We start from the raw sequence: 19,708 nt of genomic DNA on the forward strand, positions 1-19,708 counted from the left end.
ATACCCCTCAGGACTGTGTGCACCACATAAAGCGGGAGCTGTGACATTGTTGGTTTGAATAGGGCGGAGAAACAGCAAGGAAAGCTGGTGAAACAAATCTGCTGGGAGAATATTACTGTTGTTACTGCTTGTCCAAAACAAGCATCAAGTGATATTTTGTGCTTAAGAACATGATTCTCATCAGGTGGATCAGAGCAACTTTCATTTTTTGATACAAAAGGTTTCTTCAGAAAAGCATTGTAGTTTTGCCAAGTCAGAAATATGTTTGAAAAAATTAATTTGCACTGGGTATTTTCCACTAGATTGGCTTTGAGAAAGCTAATGCCACTTTAAGACTAGCTGCAAGCCCTCATTCTCTTCCTTTTTGTTTTGGATTTCAATGCATCATTTTTTGCACTCTTAATGAAAGGCCAAGACAACCTGAGCCCTTACATAATGGTATTGAGTTAGCACTGGTTGTCACTGTCCACATGATACCGAACTTCACAAGTTAGGGTCCTGCTCACCTCATATGTGGATGTTCCTCAAAGGATGGTGAATCCTGTTCGTCACTGTGGGATGCATTTTGCATTGATTCCTTTATCATTAGTTTGCTTATGGATTTTATCCACAGCAAGTATTTTAAACATAATTTACAAGTAAATAGAAGTATCTTTTTTATTTTTTAGATACTTCTGGTGTAAGAACTTCCTCACTTAATTATTGGCTGAGGACCTGGTGCTCTCTGTGTGTCACTGGTGTCTGAGTGATGGATGCAGACATTGCTGCTCGTACCAGCAAAGCACGGTGGAGCTCCAGACCTGTCTCAGCAGAGTGCCTGGACATGCGCAGCCTGGCGCTGGTCTTGGTCTGGGAATGTGCTTTCTCTGCTGCTTCTGTCGGTGTCCCTGTGTTCCCAGCTGAAAGGCTGGTCTCTTGAAATCCTACAGTAAGTGCTTCTTGCTAAACACCACAGATATCCTCAGGCCTCTTGCAACAGCAGTTCACAAGTAGCACTCTTTCCTCTTTTTCTGCAGCAGAGGAAGAAAGCTGCTGTCACAAAGACTAATCTCAAGGCACTGGCTTTTCCTGTACTGAAACCAGCATGTCCTGTACATTCAGGGAGACCTAAGAATAAAAAAAATAATGGGTACTGTACATTGCAATGGACCTGAACAAATACGAATGAGAAAAACATTTCTCTTTCTCAGTTCTTTGCAATATTTACTTAGGGTTATTGTTTGTTTATGTGTTTGTTGTTTTTATTTTCTCTGGTTTCCCCGAAGTGCCATGATAATCACAGCTTGGGATTTGCTCGTCTCTACTTATGCATTAATACGTTAATCACGTATCGGTGGATTAGCCCATGTTGCGTTGTTCCCTGCTCTCCACCGTGCCTGCAGGATGCTGCAAGTGCACCAGCTCCACAGCACAGACGTGTCAGTGGTGTGTGAAGGGCCGAGGTTGAAGTACTCCCCCGGGGAGGTAGGAATGCTTGTTATTCTTCAGAGAGGCAGCAACAGACTGTACATCGAAGGGAGGAAGTCTGGGATGTGAGGAGGCTGTGAGTAGCAGGAAAGAAGAGTAAAAGTTATGAGCCTTTAGGCAAAGAAAGGATGTGCTATGCTGAGGCAGTCATTGAAATCATGCAATGGTTATTACATGGAGAACTGCTTGTGCTTCGTCTCTGCTAGTTGGTATTGTATATTTATCAAAACTGAGTAAAAAATCCAAAGCAAATTAGAAGACACCGTAATCCATTTTGGGGTTTAGAAAACATCTATGTCCTGCTGATTTTCATTACAGCAGTAAGTGAGTAAATCTACAGAAATTGAAACCAAAATGACACTGTGCTAGGCCGAGGTGTGTAACATAGCTCTACAATTCATTTCTCAGTATGGTGTTATGATACTGTTTTCAATAAGAACATCTCAGATATCCTATAATCAAGTATTTAAAGCATTTTCTAGTTTAAAGCAGGGACTTCTAGACTGGTTTAAGGTTATTTTTTAAGGATAAATGTAATATCACTATAGCTGAGTAACAGAGATGTTTGGTTCCTGTTTGATATCTAAGTGAAACAAACACGAGCTGCCCCATGAGGTGCAGTAAAGCTATAGACTGCTTAGGTCTGTGGAACACTGGAAGGACAACATGAAATAAAATCTTACCGAGGTTAAATTCACAGCTATTTTTTGGTATATGTGGCATGTTCCAGCATCAGCCTCACCCATGCAAGATGCTCTGAGTCTATCAGAAAAAAAATGCAGTAGCCTGCCCTTGCTCTTGCTGCTGTTAGCTCTTTGTGCTCTGGGTGAATATGAATGAAACGGTGAAAGAGAGGAAATGCAGGCTGCCTGTCAAGATGTAGCTTCTTGCCTCGACTCAAGCTGTTACTCTATTTACTTGCAGTTTTTGATCCCACTAAAAGTCCTCCTTGCAGGGGCTGGAGAGGGCTGTCTACGCTGGCTGGGACCTCCTCCCTGTCCGCAGCAGTGGTGCTCCTGGGGGATGCGTTATCTTTGAGAGGATTTTCTTTTGTTATCAGGCTGGCTTGTCCTGGAGGGAGGGGAGCAGCAAGCAGCCTCTTCTGTGCCACTGGCTGGCCAGCAGGAGCCACAGCAGCTACGAACCACTGCTTTTCCACCTCAGAAAGCCTTTAAGAAGGACCCTGTAGAAGGGTCATTAAGGAAATGTGAGAATTTACAAGGTGAGGCCTGAATTTGGTGTTTTTTGTTTTGTGATTTGACTAAGAGCAATGGAGGAAATCTAAAGAATTGATTGATGTCAGGGAGGAAGAAGGTGATGAAGGAAAGATATCCGTGGCCACAGTGGGCATGGGAGGGGGGAAGGCACATGGAGGCAGACTTTGAAGATGACAAAAACATTTTTACCACAGAGATTACTGAACGTGTTAAGAAGGAAAGCAAGGAAAATTAATGGGTAACAGCCAGAGCAAGTTGTGCGTACGTGGTTATATACTTTGTAAGCAGCATTTTAGCTATTTTTCATATTAATTGTAAACCACAGAGGAAAAAGGCCTGGAACATTGTTAGGGGTGTTTTAGTTAATCTTTTCGTTTTCTGTGGTTAACAGAAACTAACAGGGGCTGAAAAATCATACAAAAATCTCAAAACATATAAATTATCAGAGAAATGTTGTAGCAGTATTGCATTAAAACAGGTAAGTAGGGAAGCATGTACCCGTATGAGATGATGAGGAGAATGACAGGGGATACAGGGAGGTTTGGGGCTGGTTTTCTGCTTAGAGAGGCTTTGGTGTTGCTCTCAGCCAACAGACGGTGCACAGGGGTAAGGACTCCCTGTAATGTTGTAGTCCAGAACATGCATAGCTAATTGCGTGTAAATCCACAACGTTCAGCCGTGTTGACGGCTTGACTTAAAGCCAGCACATGCAGAGTTGAACAGCTCGGGTGAGGAGAGATGGGTGGGATGCAGCAGCGCGGGCGAGGACGGGGCACAGGCGCTGGGTGAAGCGGGCACGGGTCCCCCTGCCGGGGCTGTCCCTGCCCAAACTCGCGGCCGCCGGCGCCCCGCATGCTGCTGGCGCAGGTGCACTGCACGGTTCTCATAACACTCTCTCTGTGAACCCTTTCCAGCCCACGACCTTCCCCCGAGCAAGACCTCGGCGGCGGCGCAGACTGGCAGCCACTTGCAGTGCCTCTCGGTCCACTGCACGGACGACGTGGGCGAGGCGAAGGGCCGGACTGCGGTGCCGACGTGGAGGTCCCTGCACTCGGACATCTCCAACAGATTTGGGACTTTTGTGGCTGCCCTGACTTGAACAAAAGAAATTATTTTTTTTTTCCTCTTTTTAATTTCAAAGGGCCGCTACTGCTAGGTGGACTATTTTTCTAGGTTGGTACCTGCTTAGTGGCGTATGGACTGGAAAGGGTTAATTTAAAGTAAACCTCAACCTTTTTTTTAATCTTCTGCCACAGTATGTTACCAGTGTTAACCCTTCTGCAGTTAGCACACTTTTGCTTAAGATTTTCCTGCTAGACCACGTTTTCCCATTATTCTGTAATCTTGGCATACATTTATAGATGAGGCCTTTTCCTTTTTCATCTCAGCGTATGTCCAAGTCACGTATGTCATAATAAGACAAAGATACTACTTCTCCTCCTCCTTTTCTTCTTTTTTTTTTTTTGTTTTATTTTGTTTTGTTTTGTTTTGTTTTGCTTTGTTCAGTGCTTATTACAATGGTAATCCTGAAGAACAGCAGTTCAGGAATAAATGCCAGTTAAAGTGAAATTGTCATCATTATGTTATATATTGACACCCAGCTTTTGCCAGTCACGTACAAACCAAACAATTAATGCTCTCTTGAACATTCAGGCAGTGATCCTACCCTTTCCTGAGAAAATTGTTTTGTTATTAATAATGCTCAGCCTGCACCTCCCTCCCTCATTTGCTCTCCATCTCTTTGCGAGGTGAGGACAGGGCTCTGTTTGTTTGCTGCTCTGAAGCCCAGATACAGAGCTCTGTCATGAACGGGCTGGTTCAGACGCAGCCTGGAAAGGCATACAGATGTGTCTCTAAATAAGTCTATCAGGAGGTTTGCCTAGTAGTGAATTGTCCTTATATTCTCCACCAAACACCCAGATTGCAGAAGCATTGTCTTCCTCTGTCGCTCACTTTGAGGAGTGAGGGGTGCACGTGCTCCCGAGCAGGGTGTGCAGCCTTGCATGTTCTCCGTGGTGTTCCCAGAGTTGCCACTTTATAACTGCTGGAGGAAAAAATCAATCCCCCCAGATCCATTGAACTCCTTCTCTGTTGCTCTTAGTGTGCAGACCCGTGTCCTGGCCGCAGGAGCATGTGTGCGTCACATGCATTCATCTGGGGGAGCTGCCCCAGCTCCCACCGTGGCTGTCCTGGTGCGGTGGCAGCAGGTGAGCAGTGGAGACAGCACAAACAAGGGGCTATGTGACCCAGGCCGGTCAGGACAGGGAGACTCCAAGTTAGACCCCCCCCAACTCAGTCTTGGTCCTGATTTTGCCATGCATGTGAATTACAACATTATTAGATGGACACAATAAAAGGAAAACCATACTTTCCTGGTCTTGATAGATAATACTTGTTTGAGAAAAAAAAAAATGGAAGCAAACCAGATAAAAATACAAATGACACGATGATCTGACACTCCTCTGGTTTTACGTAACGCTGTCTATTATTTGTGCATCCTCTGTTTACAGGGAGTGTGAGCAGTCCCACCCTTGTTCAGGCCAGCCTGGCTTCCTTTGCTCTCTGACGCTTAGTACCATCACTGGGGATTTAGGTTTTAGCTGTGAAATAAAAGTCGGACTCTCTGGAATTATTATTTCTCCCATGAATTCATAAAATGTCCCTTCCCAAGGGATAGAGTTCTAAGACTGCTTTGTGTTTTTAGATGATTGTTTTGAGCCTTTAATTATTTTGAAGTAAGGTTTTCAATAGACATCAATGGGGAGGGTGTTCTGCCTACAATGCTAATGGCACAGCGCAGTCTGAAATTCTCACTCTTGATCATAAGTGGCATCAGAAAAATTCCAAGTGTTTAGAAAGACAGTTCTTTCTTGTTATTTGAATGTGCTCTTATTAACCATGCATGGATTGATTTCCTTTTATGGTTCTGGTCAGTGACTTGATTTTGGAAAAAAATTTGGGGTTCTGGACCTTGATTTTTAATATTACTTTACTTTTTATTGAAGCTGGAGCTCCCACTTGGATGAGGATTTTTGCCCATCCTGAAGCAATGGACTATGGAGTCGCCTTATGACCACTTGGTTTGGAGCAAAAAGATGTGATATTTTGTACCTTTTATAGGTGTGTTCGCTACTGAAAGTTCAGAGCTTTTCCCTGTACTTGCAATAAAATATCACTGTCCATGGTAAAATATCTTCTGGTAGAGTAACAATTACCAGATGTCACTCTGGAGGATGCTTCTTTGCCTGTGATTACTTAAGTCCCAGTTCATCAAAATAAGTGTTTAACTTTAAATCCTGTCTAGCAAAGCGCTTGAGGATATGCTAAGCTGTAGGATTTCTGTATCTGGGGTAAGTGCTTTGGTGGATTTGGTCTGCAGTTCTAATTGTTTTGTTTTAGCTTGTGCTTGTTCAAACTAGGTGTGTCTTGGAGTAAACCCAACAAAACACATGCCTAGACATACGATACTGTCTTTCAGCACTTACAGCTGAAAATTTAGGAAGAGTTCATGGTCTGATGGCATTCCTCTACCATAGCTCAGGCCTGATGGCTTACTTCTTTGTTTTTTCCTGCTGCATTCAAGAGAACAGGTTTTTCAAGCTTCCTCAGGTCAGGGATGCACACCCTGTGCTACCAGAAGGAGACCTTTAAATGAATGCTGGATCAAACACTGCAAACTTTTTTTTAAAGAAAATCCTTCTGTAAGTAGAAATACATTGATTCAGTTGGTCTTTATACATCCTTTTCTTCGGGTTTGCTCTCTGCAGCTTGTACTTCTGTTCTGGAGTTGCTCTCATTCACTAGGGCTTTATTTTCCCACTTGCTTATAGGAGTATAAATTGGAAACAATTCCATAAAGAACAATGGAATTCTAAGTATTTTAAATCATATGAAATGAGAGGATGGGGTGTACTGAAAGCGGGGGGCTTATTGTCAGTTGGTCAGCTGCACGCTTGGGAAGTGCACGGGGCTGTAGCTCTCAGCAGCAGCTGAGAGTGCTCCCACATCGCTGGGACTGTTGGGGCTGATAGTGAGGAGTTAGAAACAATGGTTGACCTTCTGCTGGGCCTTATTGTCCATACAGTTTTGCTAAATAATATGGCTATGTGCAGTCCTCTCGCTAACCTGTACATTCAGTCTTGCTGAATTCAAGTGACGTTACCAACTGAGCAAAAGGAGAAGACAGAAGCTCTGCTTGGAGGAGCTGTTGGCAACACAAGTACCAGTGTGTGCTTTTGTGGTTTCTTTGCGTCTTGCCAAAGATCAGAACAGACACGGTACATATGATGGACGAGTACAAGTGTAACTTCATGCTCATAACCTGGTGTATTTGGTACTGACAACATACACAGAAGGCTAGAGCTTTCTCACAAAGCTTGTATTGCCTGTGGTAATTTTACTGCTCTCATTTTCTCCATTAATTTGACACTGAATGCACTGTTTTTTTAAATCTTATTTTATTTTTAACATATATAAAATATCAGCATAGCCCTACAAGGTAAAAATTGAAATGATTTAATTTTGGGAGTAATGACACTTTCAGCCAAAGAGTGCTTGAAAGCTGTAGTTAAAAACGTGTTGTGCAAGAGGTAAGTTGTGCTCTTTTGTGGAGAGGGAAACTGAGGCACAAATGTTGTCCACCTCAGCTGTGTCAAAGGCAAATCCATGACAGAGCTGAGCTATAATCTACATTTGACCCCTGGCTTGCAGCCCTCATCGTTGAGCTGTTCTGTGCTTCTGCACAGTGCTAGGCTTCTGAGGACGGTCTGGTACAATAAAGAGGGACATATAATGAGTTACAAGTTCCCCAAGTTGACTGCATAAAGACAGAATAATTTAAACTTGCACCTGCACATCATACATGGCTTCCAGAAGTGAGGGTGTTGTACTAAGAACTCAACGATCTGTGGTAAATACACTGCTAAGACGTGCACACTTCTGGCTTTATATTTTGAACAGCAGCTAAAATAATGGCTCCATATTTATTTTGGAAAATTCTCTCCATCTTGCCCAGCGTTTTTGGTTCTCACACAGCCCTGTGCTGTAGGTGCTGGTTTAACTGGGAGCTTGGAAGTTGCCTGTCTTCTTGTTCTTGGCGTTGAAGGCTCAATTTCCTCCTGACCCAGGTTGCTGATCTTTTTGGTATACGTTAAAAGAAACTCTGTACTTATTCTTTAAGTTAAAGTATAGTAGCAAATTGAGCAAAATATCTTTTGCATTTAAATTGAAATATCTCTTTGCCAAAAAGAAAAGAAGGGAGGGGGGGAGGGGAGGGAGGGAAGAGTAGGACTTATTTATTAAATACTCCTGAGAAATTTTTCCAGGCCATTTTTTCATGGGATTAATAGTTCTCTGCTATTCTAGTTCAGTTGTTAGGGGCATCAGTGAGAGAGGAGTTAGACTCATTTTTATTTTGTTACGGTGAATTTCATCAAGTATGTAAGGATTTCAGTGTGTGATTTGGGTGGAAGGGAATGAACATCAAAGTCATGTCATCCGTGTCATTTAGGGAACTTTTTCAGATACTGTATTTAGATGTGGTCATGCTAAGGCTAGCTGACCTTTCCAAAACAGGAAATCAGTCTGAAAGCTTCCAGGAACCAATGATAAGGCAAAATGTTCACACATTTCTTAAAGAAGGAAAATGTAATGTGACCACAGGTCACCAAAATACTTAAGCGGGGCGTGCTTGCTCTACTGTTGGGAGGGAGGGAGGAGGTGGGTGGTGGGTGGGGAAAAGCAGACAAAAATAAAACAAAACAAAAGCCAACAACAATTAACTGGTAAATTTTGATTTTTTTAAGCTGCAGTGTAAGGTTTTCTCAAATACTAGATTCACAGCTGTTCAATGGATGGTGCATAAGAGCATAAGCCATTTTTATAAAATTGTTTCTCCTTTATTGCTTAAGGCTAATGGAGAAAATAGTCTAATTTTGTCATAGAATTCTCTGTTAAAATTGTTGGTTTGAGTCCATCCGCTCATAGATTCTGACTGATGAAACTGCAGGCACTGATTTCCGGCAGTTAAAACTTTATCACTATTCACTACCCAAGAATATTACAGCTTTAAAACAGCCTTAAGCAAAAGGATGTTATTTCTTTGTTCTAAATTTGGTTCATAGAAAGGAAAAAAAAATCAAAACACTGGTAATCCGTACTGCATAGCAAACTCTTCTGAAAAATGTTATTGCACATGTAAAATATGAAAACTTGACTCTGCTGTGTGTTAGGCAATCCTGTAATCTTTTTTTTTTTTTTTTTTTTTTTTTGGATTCTTGTTAAATTCATTTCTTAAATGCTTGGTTGGAAGACTGTGACAATAGCTCATGAAATTGAGTGTTATTTTTCTTTTTTTTTTTTAAATATGTAAAGTGCAGTCTTCTGTATTCATGCATATTGTACATATCTGTATATGTTTTACTGAGCAACTAAATAACAATAAATATGATGTTAATGGTGGCTATTGTATATTTCATATGGTACTTTTTAATTTTTGCAGCAACTCTTTTTTTTCCCTTAAGATATGAAGAAGTGAAATGATGGTATTCACATATATGTAAAGCTTGGGCCTCGTGATAATTGGGACAAATTTCACTAGAGATCTGGCGAAATCCTCACTCTAACAATTGGCGTCTCTCACTGATACGGCTTCCACCCAGAGCCTGATTATTAAAAAAACACATGTGGGGATACAATCTTTTCCTAGTAACTAGGCTAGGAGGATTCCTAGGCTTTGCAGATTTCCTTTTTGCATGCAGTGAAGTGCACCTTTTCTTCTCTGGTGCAATGACAGCATGAGCAATAGGGAGTTCTTGTTAACAGCCCCTTGGCCAAATCCTGCCTCTCAGCTTGCGTGTTTCTGGTTCAGACCGACAGACACAGAGCGTAGCAAGGTTGGACCTAACTGGTCTGACCAGGAACATCCTTTTAGCTGAAGTCACTTCTCCTGTGTGCTATTACAGCAATTCCACAAAGTTTGCTGAGCTACCTCACCTGTGGTAAAGGTTCTTGATGAAGAAATACAAACCTAACCAGGACCAACAGCAAGTCTGAAATTTGGCAAGGCTCTTCCCTGCATTTGGAGGATCACTGATTCTGTCCGTGTAAGGTGGAACACTGAATCTTTCACAGAACGTCTTCTGGCAAGAGTTTGAGTTAAATTCTATGAATTAAAATTAAACAGGCTAGAGGTCTTACTAAGATTCTAAAAAAAAAATCCCTTCGTCTCTCAGTTATTCAAACTTCAGACTCTTTAATCCTTTCATATTGCTGCGAGCTTTCCAATGAATCCTTCAGGAGAAATGTCCTATGGTATTTTCCAAAGGAAAAAAAAAAAAAAAAAAAAAAAAAACAATAGCCCAGGCAGTGCTCAAACATGTTTTTGAACCAAAGAAACACCCTTCCATATCTTTCACGCTCAGAGGAAACACAGAGAAGAATTTTCTTTCTTTCTTTCTTTCTTTCTTTCTTTCTTTCTTTCTTTCTTTCTTTCTTTCTTTCTTTCTTTCTTTCTTTTTTGTTTTGCTATCACATTCAGCGTAAGTTGAGATTCAGAAAGCTGTGCAGAGCTGAAAGAGCAGAATCATAAATTTTGGTGTGTAATGTAACAGGATGAACCAATGCATCTCCCACACAGCTAGTGAGTTGTTCTTGCATCTTACCAACATTTCTTTATGCTGAATTAGGTATCTAGTAACTAATAGGTAATTCATTAAAATATAAATAAAATAGCAACACACTGTATTCACATAATCCCTCTGCATTCTTTTGAAACATTGAAAGCACAAATGGAAAAATAAAAGAAACTGTTTTGAGAACCACTTCAAGTCAGTTGAGGGAGAAAGCTTCACTTCATGCTTTTAATATTCTTGGAGGGACTGAACAATTTGCGGAAGAGACATAATCTGTTTTAAAGATGTGAGCTTATTTCTCATTATTTTGGGTAGGTATAGAGGTAACAGAAATGTGATAACCTTGGCTGTAAAAAGCTGTTTCATTCTTAAACGCTCTCCCATACTAAATCTGTTAATTATATGTTAGCTACATTGCAACTCTAGCTTTAAAAATAAATAGCTTGTTTACTTGTTTCTATGTGCAACCCTTCTGAGAAGTAAAACTTGTGTTTTCACAGCTTTTTGCTCCTTGCTGTGTAAGCAGTGTGCAAGTTTTTCCCCAACATCCATCTCAAGCCCATAACTTGTAAGTTTTTATTGAAATTATTTTTTTCATTTTGGTTCTTAGTGATTTTTAAGTTTGGGCTTCCTTTTGATCCAGAAAGAGGAAACAACGTTCTTGGAGGCTGCATGGTTCCTTCTTCACAGCTGAGATCCCCAGGAATTGAGCTCTCCTGCTCTTCCTGTGCAGCCCAGTTTCCCCCCAGGACCAGGTGCATAGTTTTGGTCACAGGGAGCTTCTGGTGTTCCTCACTCCTCTTGATTGCCCTTGACTTCTTCACAGTCCTCCCATTCTAAAAGAGATGCTTGCATGATGGTGACTCTTCAGGGTTAAGATTATTATGCTACTTTCAGCTGTTTGGGTATTTGGGACATTCCAGTGCAATTTCAGTTTCAGCTACTTTGCCCAAGCACAGTCTTGGGGTTTTCTGGGCTGTTCTGCTCACCTCAGCATGTTGCAGCATTTCTCTTTCCCTTCTTGTAAGCAGAGGCTCTGAAGCTTGTCTGGAGGAGATGGATGCTCCTGCAGCCATGCCTTGCGCTGGCTCTGTGCCTCTCTGCCCGTCTACTGGGTGCTAGGAAAAGCCCCCGTGCAGCAGCTTTCTGGCTGCAGAGCCCACGCCCTTCCCCAGCTTGTTTAATGCACTCTCATTTCTTTTATTTATGTGGTTATTTCACTAAAAAGGCCATAAGCTCTGATAATAGTTGGATTCATGCAGCCCCTAAGTACACATGATGGCTGTTTTTCAGCTAAACCGGCTTGCATGCGAAGACTCCTCTGCTGATAGTAGCTGGAGCTGCTCCTCCAGCAGCCACAGTGTTCCTCTCCTGTCTTTTCCTGGCACTGGGAAGCCAGGAGGAGCTCGCTGTTCATTGTGCATCGAGTAAACGAATGAACATCAGCTGATTGATCTCTGATTTCCTACTTTGTGCTGGCCTTACGTGTCGTCTAGTAGTGTTGTGACCTCTGCGGATGCTGGCACGTGCTTGCTTACCTAAATCACTTGCCTTCGTGCCCAGTGCTGTGTTCAGAGAGGAGATTCTGGTCTGTGTCAGTGTTAAGCAAGCACTACAGAAAAGCGAGTGGTTGGTTGGAGAGCTTTTGTAGTTCTTGCTCTCCTAATCGTTGCTCCCTGTGCTCTGAGTCTGTGCTGAGAGCTGAAATCTGGCTGTAGTGTGTCTCTTTTCCCAAGTCATTTAACTGACTTAATTATGTCCTTTGAGTTATTTTTTGCATGAGGCTTTGGAATTCTTGTCACGGAGGAGACCCTATAAATATGTATTGCGTGTTCAGCAGTCAGGGATCTGTCCAGAGCGCAGCTGGATCCAGTGTGCTGAGATCTGCCCAGCCCCTCTGCAATCACCTGACAGTGCTAACAGCCTGGAAAACAAGTGGCTGCGTGGCAGTTTGTGCAGCTCAGCTTGTGCATGGAGGATGCACGTGCTTTTCTGTGAAGGCTGCTGCAAATATGGCAAAAGAACTCGGCACTGCTTTGTGACTATTTTTTGCCATTAGGAGTTAAAAGTCATTAGCCCAAGGAGCCCTGAGGTCTGAACTATTCTAGGCTTTGGAAGGAAAACACTTGTCTGATCCAGTGTGAAGCTGCACACGGCAAAGATGAAGAGATGCATACGGCTTTGTTGTTTGTGGGTTTCTGTTTTTCACTCTCAGAGTCATTTAAAGCCTTTTTCCCAGGTTGCTGTCTGTGCTGACTGCTTAGAGACTACCGCTGATTTTGTGAGAGCATGGCAGAAGGCACAGGTTTCCCTGGAAATGGAAGTAAATAAACACAGAAATTAAAATTTCTGTGAATTACATTCTTGCGGCTGAGAAATGTTAGAAGATGGAGTTATGATTTGCTTTTAATATGAATCACGTACTTCCAAATATCTCCAAAATGCCTAGCTGAGGCAGTTGCTTTCCTGCTTGGTGGCCACGTTTTGTAGCCTCCACAGCCAGTTTTAGCTTTATGTTCAATATCATCACATACATTTTTCTTGTAAAAACATTTGAAAACTCTTTGCTCGGCTGAACTCTGTAATGCTGTGCCTGCTGGGCAGAGGTTGAGATAGAGGTGATGTCTATTCTCAGCTTTCCTTTTTTTTGAAATGTTGCAGAGCTTATTAATGATAATGCAGAAAGTGGAGGTGATGGGACCTGAAGAAAATCATTTAGGTCGTCTTTGGTTAATTAGTGCAGGATTGCTCCCTCTTCTCTAATTCCCAGAGCTCTGACTAGAACAACACTGAGAAAGCAGTGGGGATGCATTAACCTTTTATTTTAAAAACAGAAAACAAATGTGCAAAAACACCCAAAAACCCCAAGCCTTTATCCCTAGCTGTCAAGTGGGGATAACATTCAGCCTGATGGAAGGGGAAAAGATCTCCCCAGCTGTACAGCCTCTGTTGTATTTGCACCACCACCTTCTAGCACCCATGGACAGTGGTGGTGCGCTGCCAGGGCCCCGCTGGGCAGCCCCTGTGGCCCCCCCGGCTGCCCCTGGCTGGAGGATGGTGCTCGGTGCTCGGCACGGCACGGGATGTGGGAACGTGGACCCCTTCCCATTCTCGCTTCACCTCGGACGAGTGCTCACCACAAAGCCTGTAGGCAACACTCAGCTTTATTATTTCCAGCTTTATCTTGTGTGTGTCACCACCTGTAAAACTGGCACAAGGGAAAAACTGGAAGCCCTGGTTAGCAGTTGTTGTGTCCTTTGGCATCAAATGTTACTAATCCGCAGAGAAACAAGCAGTTGAATTGGCAATCGATGTTTAAAGTTGAAGCATTAATTTCAGCCTCCTTCTTGAAGGAGGCTGAAAACTTTGGTGTTATGAGGGCTTATGTCCTGGTGAAACATCCTGAAGGGTTTGTAATACATTGGGGTTAACTGGCAGAGAATATTCAGTGCTGAGCTTCAGGAGGTGGGAACTTTTCTCAATTTCCTTTTATCCTCTGTAAAATGCCCCCTCTCCCTTCCCCCTTTCTTCCCCCCACCCTTTTTTCTCTTTATAAAGCTGGAATTCTTCCAGACTCTGCTCTGGGCTTGCAAGAAAACTTTACTGTGTAAATTTGCTCTTTGTGTTGGGAGTCCTTTGTTTAAACAGCATTGTGAGCTTGCTGGGGAGGGATGGAAAGAGGGGGAGCTGGGAGGAAGAATTTGAAAAGCCCTGACCCCTGATGAATAAAATCCAGCACATTAACACATTCTTCAATAAATTCATGATTGCAGATAAGGTGGGAGTCCCCAGGGCTGGGCTTTTCATTAACCCCCTGCTGGCTAACCCAAACAGACTGCAGTGTTTTGTTAGCAGGCTAGGACAAGCAGACCCCTTTTGTGGCGGAGGGGCTGAGCATGCATGGGGAGATCTCCTATAGGAAACCAGGTTACAAAATGGGACTCTATTTCAGAACAAACTCCTTTTGGTTAGTTTGATGAGATTACAGAAGGGAAAAGGCTTTAACAAGGGGCTTATTGAAGCTAAGTAACTGTTCTGAATACAGTGAGGACCAGGGCAGAAAACATATGATTCCCAAGTAAATAGGAGCCTCTACAGTATGGCCAAAACAGCAAGGCTGGACATGCTCAGAACGGTTATTGTGTGGCTTGTGGGATCTGAGTGCACCCCAAGAGCGACCGCCGGCTGTGGATGCTCGCCCAGCACACCCACACTTGAGCGGGGTCGGGCACCGCACGGCATGCACAGTGCGGATCACACCTCGTGTGATGAAACCAAGGCTTTGAAACCATACTTGTCCTTCTTGTTTCTGATGGGAAAGTTTAGCTGGGGAAATGCTTTGCTTTTGTGGAGTTTTGTCCCCCCCAAAGCCTCCCTCCCATATGATGTAGGTCTTCTGGGTTGTTTATTGGAATATTTACGTTTCAAAAGGGTCTGAATTTTGTGGCTTTGCTCCCAAATCTTGTTGTGCCAAACAACTCAGATTATCATTCAGCCCAAAGAAATGTATTTTGGGATGAAAAACAGAAAAATCACAAGTTTGTCTCAGTTTCTTCCTGCCTGCTAGCAATAACTCTGTGCCTGTCTGAGGCTGCTGGTGCACAAGACTGCCTGTCCTGAGGGCTGTTGTGCCTGCCAGTGGACTCCAAGCCTTTCACAGAGCAGCTTGTGCCCATGTCAAGTGACTCCTGTCCCTCAGGAACAACATCAGGTATTCTGTATGTGATGCTGCACATGGAACCAGTTGTGCCATGCTGTGCATCCCTCCTGCTGGGGACGGCAGCCTGCAGGTCTCGCCAGCTGCTAGAGGCAGCACTTCTGCACCAGGGCTCTGCAGTCAACACCAGTACTGCCTTCAATATTCTGCCTTTTGACTTTGCAAACGTAACTTTGTTCTAATGCAGCTGTTTGGTGGGTAACTTTATTTATGTAAAATATATAATTTCAAGTTATTGCGCATTGCTACTAGCAGAAGGATTTTCTTATCTTCCACAGAAGACAGTTCCTCTCTCTCAGAGGAACCGATAATGTTCCAGACCTGATTGTGCTCCTGGGCCCATTGGTATCGCATCTCCTCTCGTGAGTGCAAGGAAGCACCACACACATACATGATTTATGGGGAGAAGAGCAAAGAATGAGCTCTGCGTTCCTGTAAACTCTCTGCCTGGGTCATGGGCACGCAGGCCCCATGTACAGAATCTTTTTCTGCAACTCCAGAGAAGCCAGTCTCCTCCTGGGGAGGCCCAGCAGAGTGGCAAGGCTGTTTGGGACTGTGAGCACTGAGTCAGGGAGATCTTGGCTCCCACTGTGCCATGACAGGCCTAGGAGATGCTGGGTTTGCATTGCAGCAGTGCCTGCACCCCATATATTAGCTGGGTGAAACCTCAGGCTTTGTGTTGTGCTTATCACTTGCTCTGCTGGCACTATGGGGGAAACAGCTGGTGATTTTCACCTGAGATCCCTTATAAGCTAATAGATGTCTGCTGTGGCCTTCTCTGCCAACAGCACTGTGAGGAAATACAGTGTGGGCTGCTTTTAGTCTGTTTTAAACCATTTAGATTTCCAAGGTTAATAAAGATAGAGAGACAAGTATTATATTTTTAATTAAGTCAAATGATTTTAATTTATGAACCCTCAAGGTATCCATGATGCAGTGAGATTAGGAATTGCCGTTTTCCCTAATTAGCATCTGATGCCCTCAGTGCTGGGACCTGCCGGTGTCTAGCACAGTGCTCTGCGCAGGTTTTGGCCTGGAATAACCCCAGTGGCTTGCACCCTGTGTGAACAACCTCCTGAATGTGTTTGCCTTGTAAACTTGATACACCTTATCAGTGCTCATGCTCACAAGCCTTAGTAAAGGCAGTCTATTGTGTTGAGAGGTTACTGCTGCTTCAGTGCAATTTAATATTTTACCATTGCTCTATCTTATTGACAAGATGCGCCTGGAAGAGGAAAAACACGGTTCTTTCCTTCAGGTAGGTAGAAATGATCAGCTCATGCTCTGGCCATGAATACCTGTGAATTGCTGCTTGTTTGCCTTGTGCTAGACTGATGGGCATTTCTTTCCAAATATCCTCCAAAGCCAGCATTGCTGACCTAGCAAGGGAATTGGGTTTAACATTTTGCACGTTAGGCTGTGAAGGGCTGTCATGTTGGACTGGGAGGAGCAGACACAGTTCCTTCTCATGGAAAATGCATCTGCTCCCTGCATTCCCTGGTTCCTGGGTCTCTGCTGGAGCTGAGGCACAGCGGGTGTTCCCTGCTGTGCACCCTGCTCAGGTGAGCAGCACCGTGCCACGCTAGGCATGGGTGGGAGGGGCTGCTCAAGTGTGTGACACTTCCCCCCCCCCTTTCCACTTATTATTGCAGAGTTTGCCTTGTAAGCAAAGCTGATTTGTACATGTTGGGGCTCATGCTCTTTATCCTGCTGGCTGTGTTCATGCGTTCATGCTCCACAGAGGGCTCAGCCGCTTGGAAAAGCCCCGAGGGCAGCCGGTGCCGAGTGACAGGGCCCAGGTGCTGGGGCTGGGCTCAGCAGTGGGGGGCTGCGGAGAGGCTTTTTTCAGGGTGGAGGTCAGGAGATTAATCTGAAAGCCAGGTTCTGTGTTCTTTTCTCCCTGGAATAATTCAAGTTCAGCTCCTTTCAGGCCTGGTAGCTCCCCAGCAGGCCTGGAGTGACGGCTGGGAGGCAGCAGGAGCCGCTCGTCCCGGCAGGATTTCCACCCGGGGCTGGCTGCCCACGCAGGCTGCCCACGAGGGCTGGGGCTCGGGTGCCCTCTCTCCTGCACGGCCGCAGCCTGCTGCAGCTGGCCCAGATGCTGGCCCCGCTGGTCGTGTCCACGTGCAGCTCTGCCACCCGCGCGGCCGTGGTGGCCCCGGGCAGGGCACCCCACGCCTGGGAGCTGAGAAGTACTGCCTGGCGAGGGGACAGCACAGGTGGTGACTGACCTGACAATTAAGGCATTTTATCTTAATCTGAGCTGTTAAGAAGTATCCCTTTTTCCACGATATACGATGCAAAGATCAGGCCGGGAGGGCCACGCGGGTCTCACGCAGCTTGCAGGGAGCACACCCGGTCGCATCCCGGCAGCGCTGTTGCAGCCTGCGATGGGGCCAGCTTGCTTCTTCAGCTCTTTAAAGGCTGTTTGTGTTTGATGGGCTGATGCGTATCAAATGCAACCCAGCTTCCCACTGTCTGCTCTGTTAGCCCATCAGTATTGCCCTCTGAAAGATAAAACACCCCCTCCACAAATTTCTGATTTCACACTGATGCCCAAGCATTCTTTGGCAATTTGACCCCATTGTATTAAAGTAGTTAAATTCCTTAAGCATGTCCTTCTGTGGATACAGTGGTAATATTTTTTACATAAATATCATCATGGCAACAGAGCTGGATACCTGGCTGTGTCAGGAGATCTGTACCAGTGGGACTTTGAGACAGCGGGAAAGCTCCTTTAGGCTGCAGATACAAACACCCACGATACAAACACACAGGACTGAGGAAGCTGCTGCATGTACCAAGGTGCTCTGACACCCCTTGTTGCCTGCAGCACTGCTGCAGCTTGCACAGCCATGTGTCCTGGTGAGCAGTCCTTGTGCCTTGTGTGTACAAACACTGCTGGCATAGCCCAAAGAGCTGGGTGCGGACCAGCCACCGTGGCAAAGCGGGGGTGAATGCTGAAATGTTCAAACAAGAGTCTTTCTTGCAATTTCCCTTTACCTTTATGCTGGATCTCACTGAAAGCACTCTGGACACCCTATTTCAGTGCACAATGGGACATGGCTATTGGACCTGGGCTGGAAGCCCTTTCTGACTCAGGAATTACCCACTGGGTCCAGGGGCAGCCTGGGGAAGAAAGGCCCCAGGAAGGGAAGCAGCTTTGGTAAATGCAATAATTTAATTGTTTTTTTGCTAAGTGGGAGAGCTGGAGCAGAGATCTGTAACAGTTCTGCATCTGATCTGCTAGCCCTTGCTTCAGAAATTACCCTGTGTGATGTAGTCACTTGTGAGTTAAGATTTAGTTTCAAATGTCTTAAGTTATTATTGATGCTTGAAAAGGTTACATCTGCAACTCATTTTCTATGTCATTGACGTTCTTTTCTGACAAATAATTTCAGAAATATGCAGCAAAATGTTTTGGCCCACAAATGCTGCAGCTCACCAAGTGTGCAGACCACATCTTTACACATTTTGTAAGAAAAAGCTTAACTCCTCATGTGCTCTTGCAGCTCTGCCTTCCTCAGCAACGCGTGAGGGTGACACAAAGCACGTTTTGCTGACCTGGCAGTGCCCACATGGGTGGTGCGAGGCATGGCGGAGCAGAAGGCGCGGGGCCCAGACCCTGCTGTCGGGTCTGGTGTACAGGGCTGGCCACGTCCCTCTCTCCAGTGGTCACTGCATGACGGAAACCCAAGGGAAGAAAACTGGTAGGTGATGTTCTAGTGGCAGCCAGATCTTTTGTTCTATAGCAACTTGTCTTAGGAAGGGAATACTCTTGGGTGCCCGTTCTTGGTAGTTTGTTAATGCCCAGGCTTTAAAGTGCAGGTGTTATGTGGTGTCAAGACTAGAGTTTTAGACAACAAACGCTGCTGTCTCATTGCAGATCCCAAAGGAGTTGTAGGGTGCAGATCCAGCCTGCTCCCGAGGGACACCCAGCTACAGCTTGCTGGCTGAGGAGGGGGCACACCCCAGAGCCCACCCAAGCTCTGCACGCTGTCCCGACGTGCTGCTCGTGGCTGTGGCCGAGCCCCTTCAATACACGGATCACTGGCATGCTCCTGCAGCTGTACAACTGCAGAGGGAGGTGCTTTCTCTGGGCTTCCCAGCTGCTGTCACAATGTGGTAATGATTTCAGGGAGACATAATCCAGATTGTTTGAATGAGAAAGCAGTAAGTGACCTTGGCTTTCTGGTTAATGCCCAGGTGTACGAAGGGGAAATAATAGAGAGTTGTCTCATAGGAATCATCATCAAAGCCAAGTATCATTCAAGCAATTTACTTTGGAAGGTGGAACTTGTCTTTTTATTTACCAAGCACTGCTGATGTCCAAGATAACATTTATATCAGATGGAAGCTTTTAAAGTGCTGCTCAGACAGGGCTGCTGACCTTCTTCTGGTCTTATTAAATGTTATGCATTTGACACACTCTTTTCTGTTATCTAAATTACCAGCCTGGCTGAGAAAGGTGGCTGAAGTAGTGAGCTGGGTGAGGTTAGATGTCATCTCAGTGTCTCTGCTTGATGTGCCTTTGCAGGCAGAGCTCAGCGGGAACTTAGCTATTGGGATGAAAGCCGTAGCTTAACCTACAGGCAGTTTGAAATAACTTCATTGTAGAGCGGTATCCAGAGTGAAGATGGGACTCCACAGGAACGCTTCCCTTTCCCCAGCTTGCC

At 44.7% G+C, this 19,708-nt stretch overlaps 1 protein-coding gene across 2 annotated transcripts in view; it reads left to right on the top strand.

The window, feature by feature from the left end:
• MN1 (MN1 proto-oncogene, transcriptional regulator) overlaps positions 1-19,708 on the top strand; it is a 104,853-nt gene that overhangs the window by 32,912 nt on the left and 52,233 nt on the right. Inside the window, exon 2 of one of the 2 annotated variants that reach the window (XM_068654150.1) lies at positions 3,599-9,143. The exons of the other annotated variant lie outside the window; for it this stretch is intronic. Within the exon in view, the coding sequence (XP_068510251.1) occupies positions 3,599-3,783 (185 nt within the window). The 3' untranslated portion in view covers positions 3,784-9,143. Of the gene's footprint in view, positions 1-3,598; positions 9,144-19,708 lie in introns of those variants that run through there. 2 annotated transcript variants of the gene reach the window in all.

This window comes from Anas acuta, chromosome 17 (assembly GCF_963932015.1).
Source record: "Anas acuta chromosome 17, bAnaAcu1.1, whole genome shotgun sequence".
Taxonomy (NCBI): domain Eukaryota; kingdom Metazoa; phylum Chordata; class Aves; order Anseriformes; family Anatidae; genus Anas; species Anas acuta.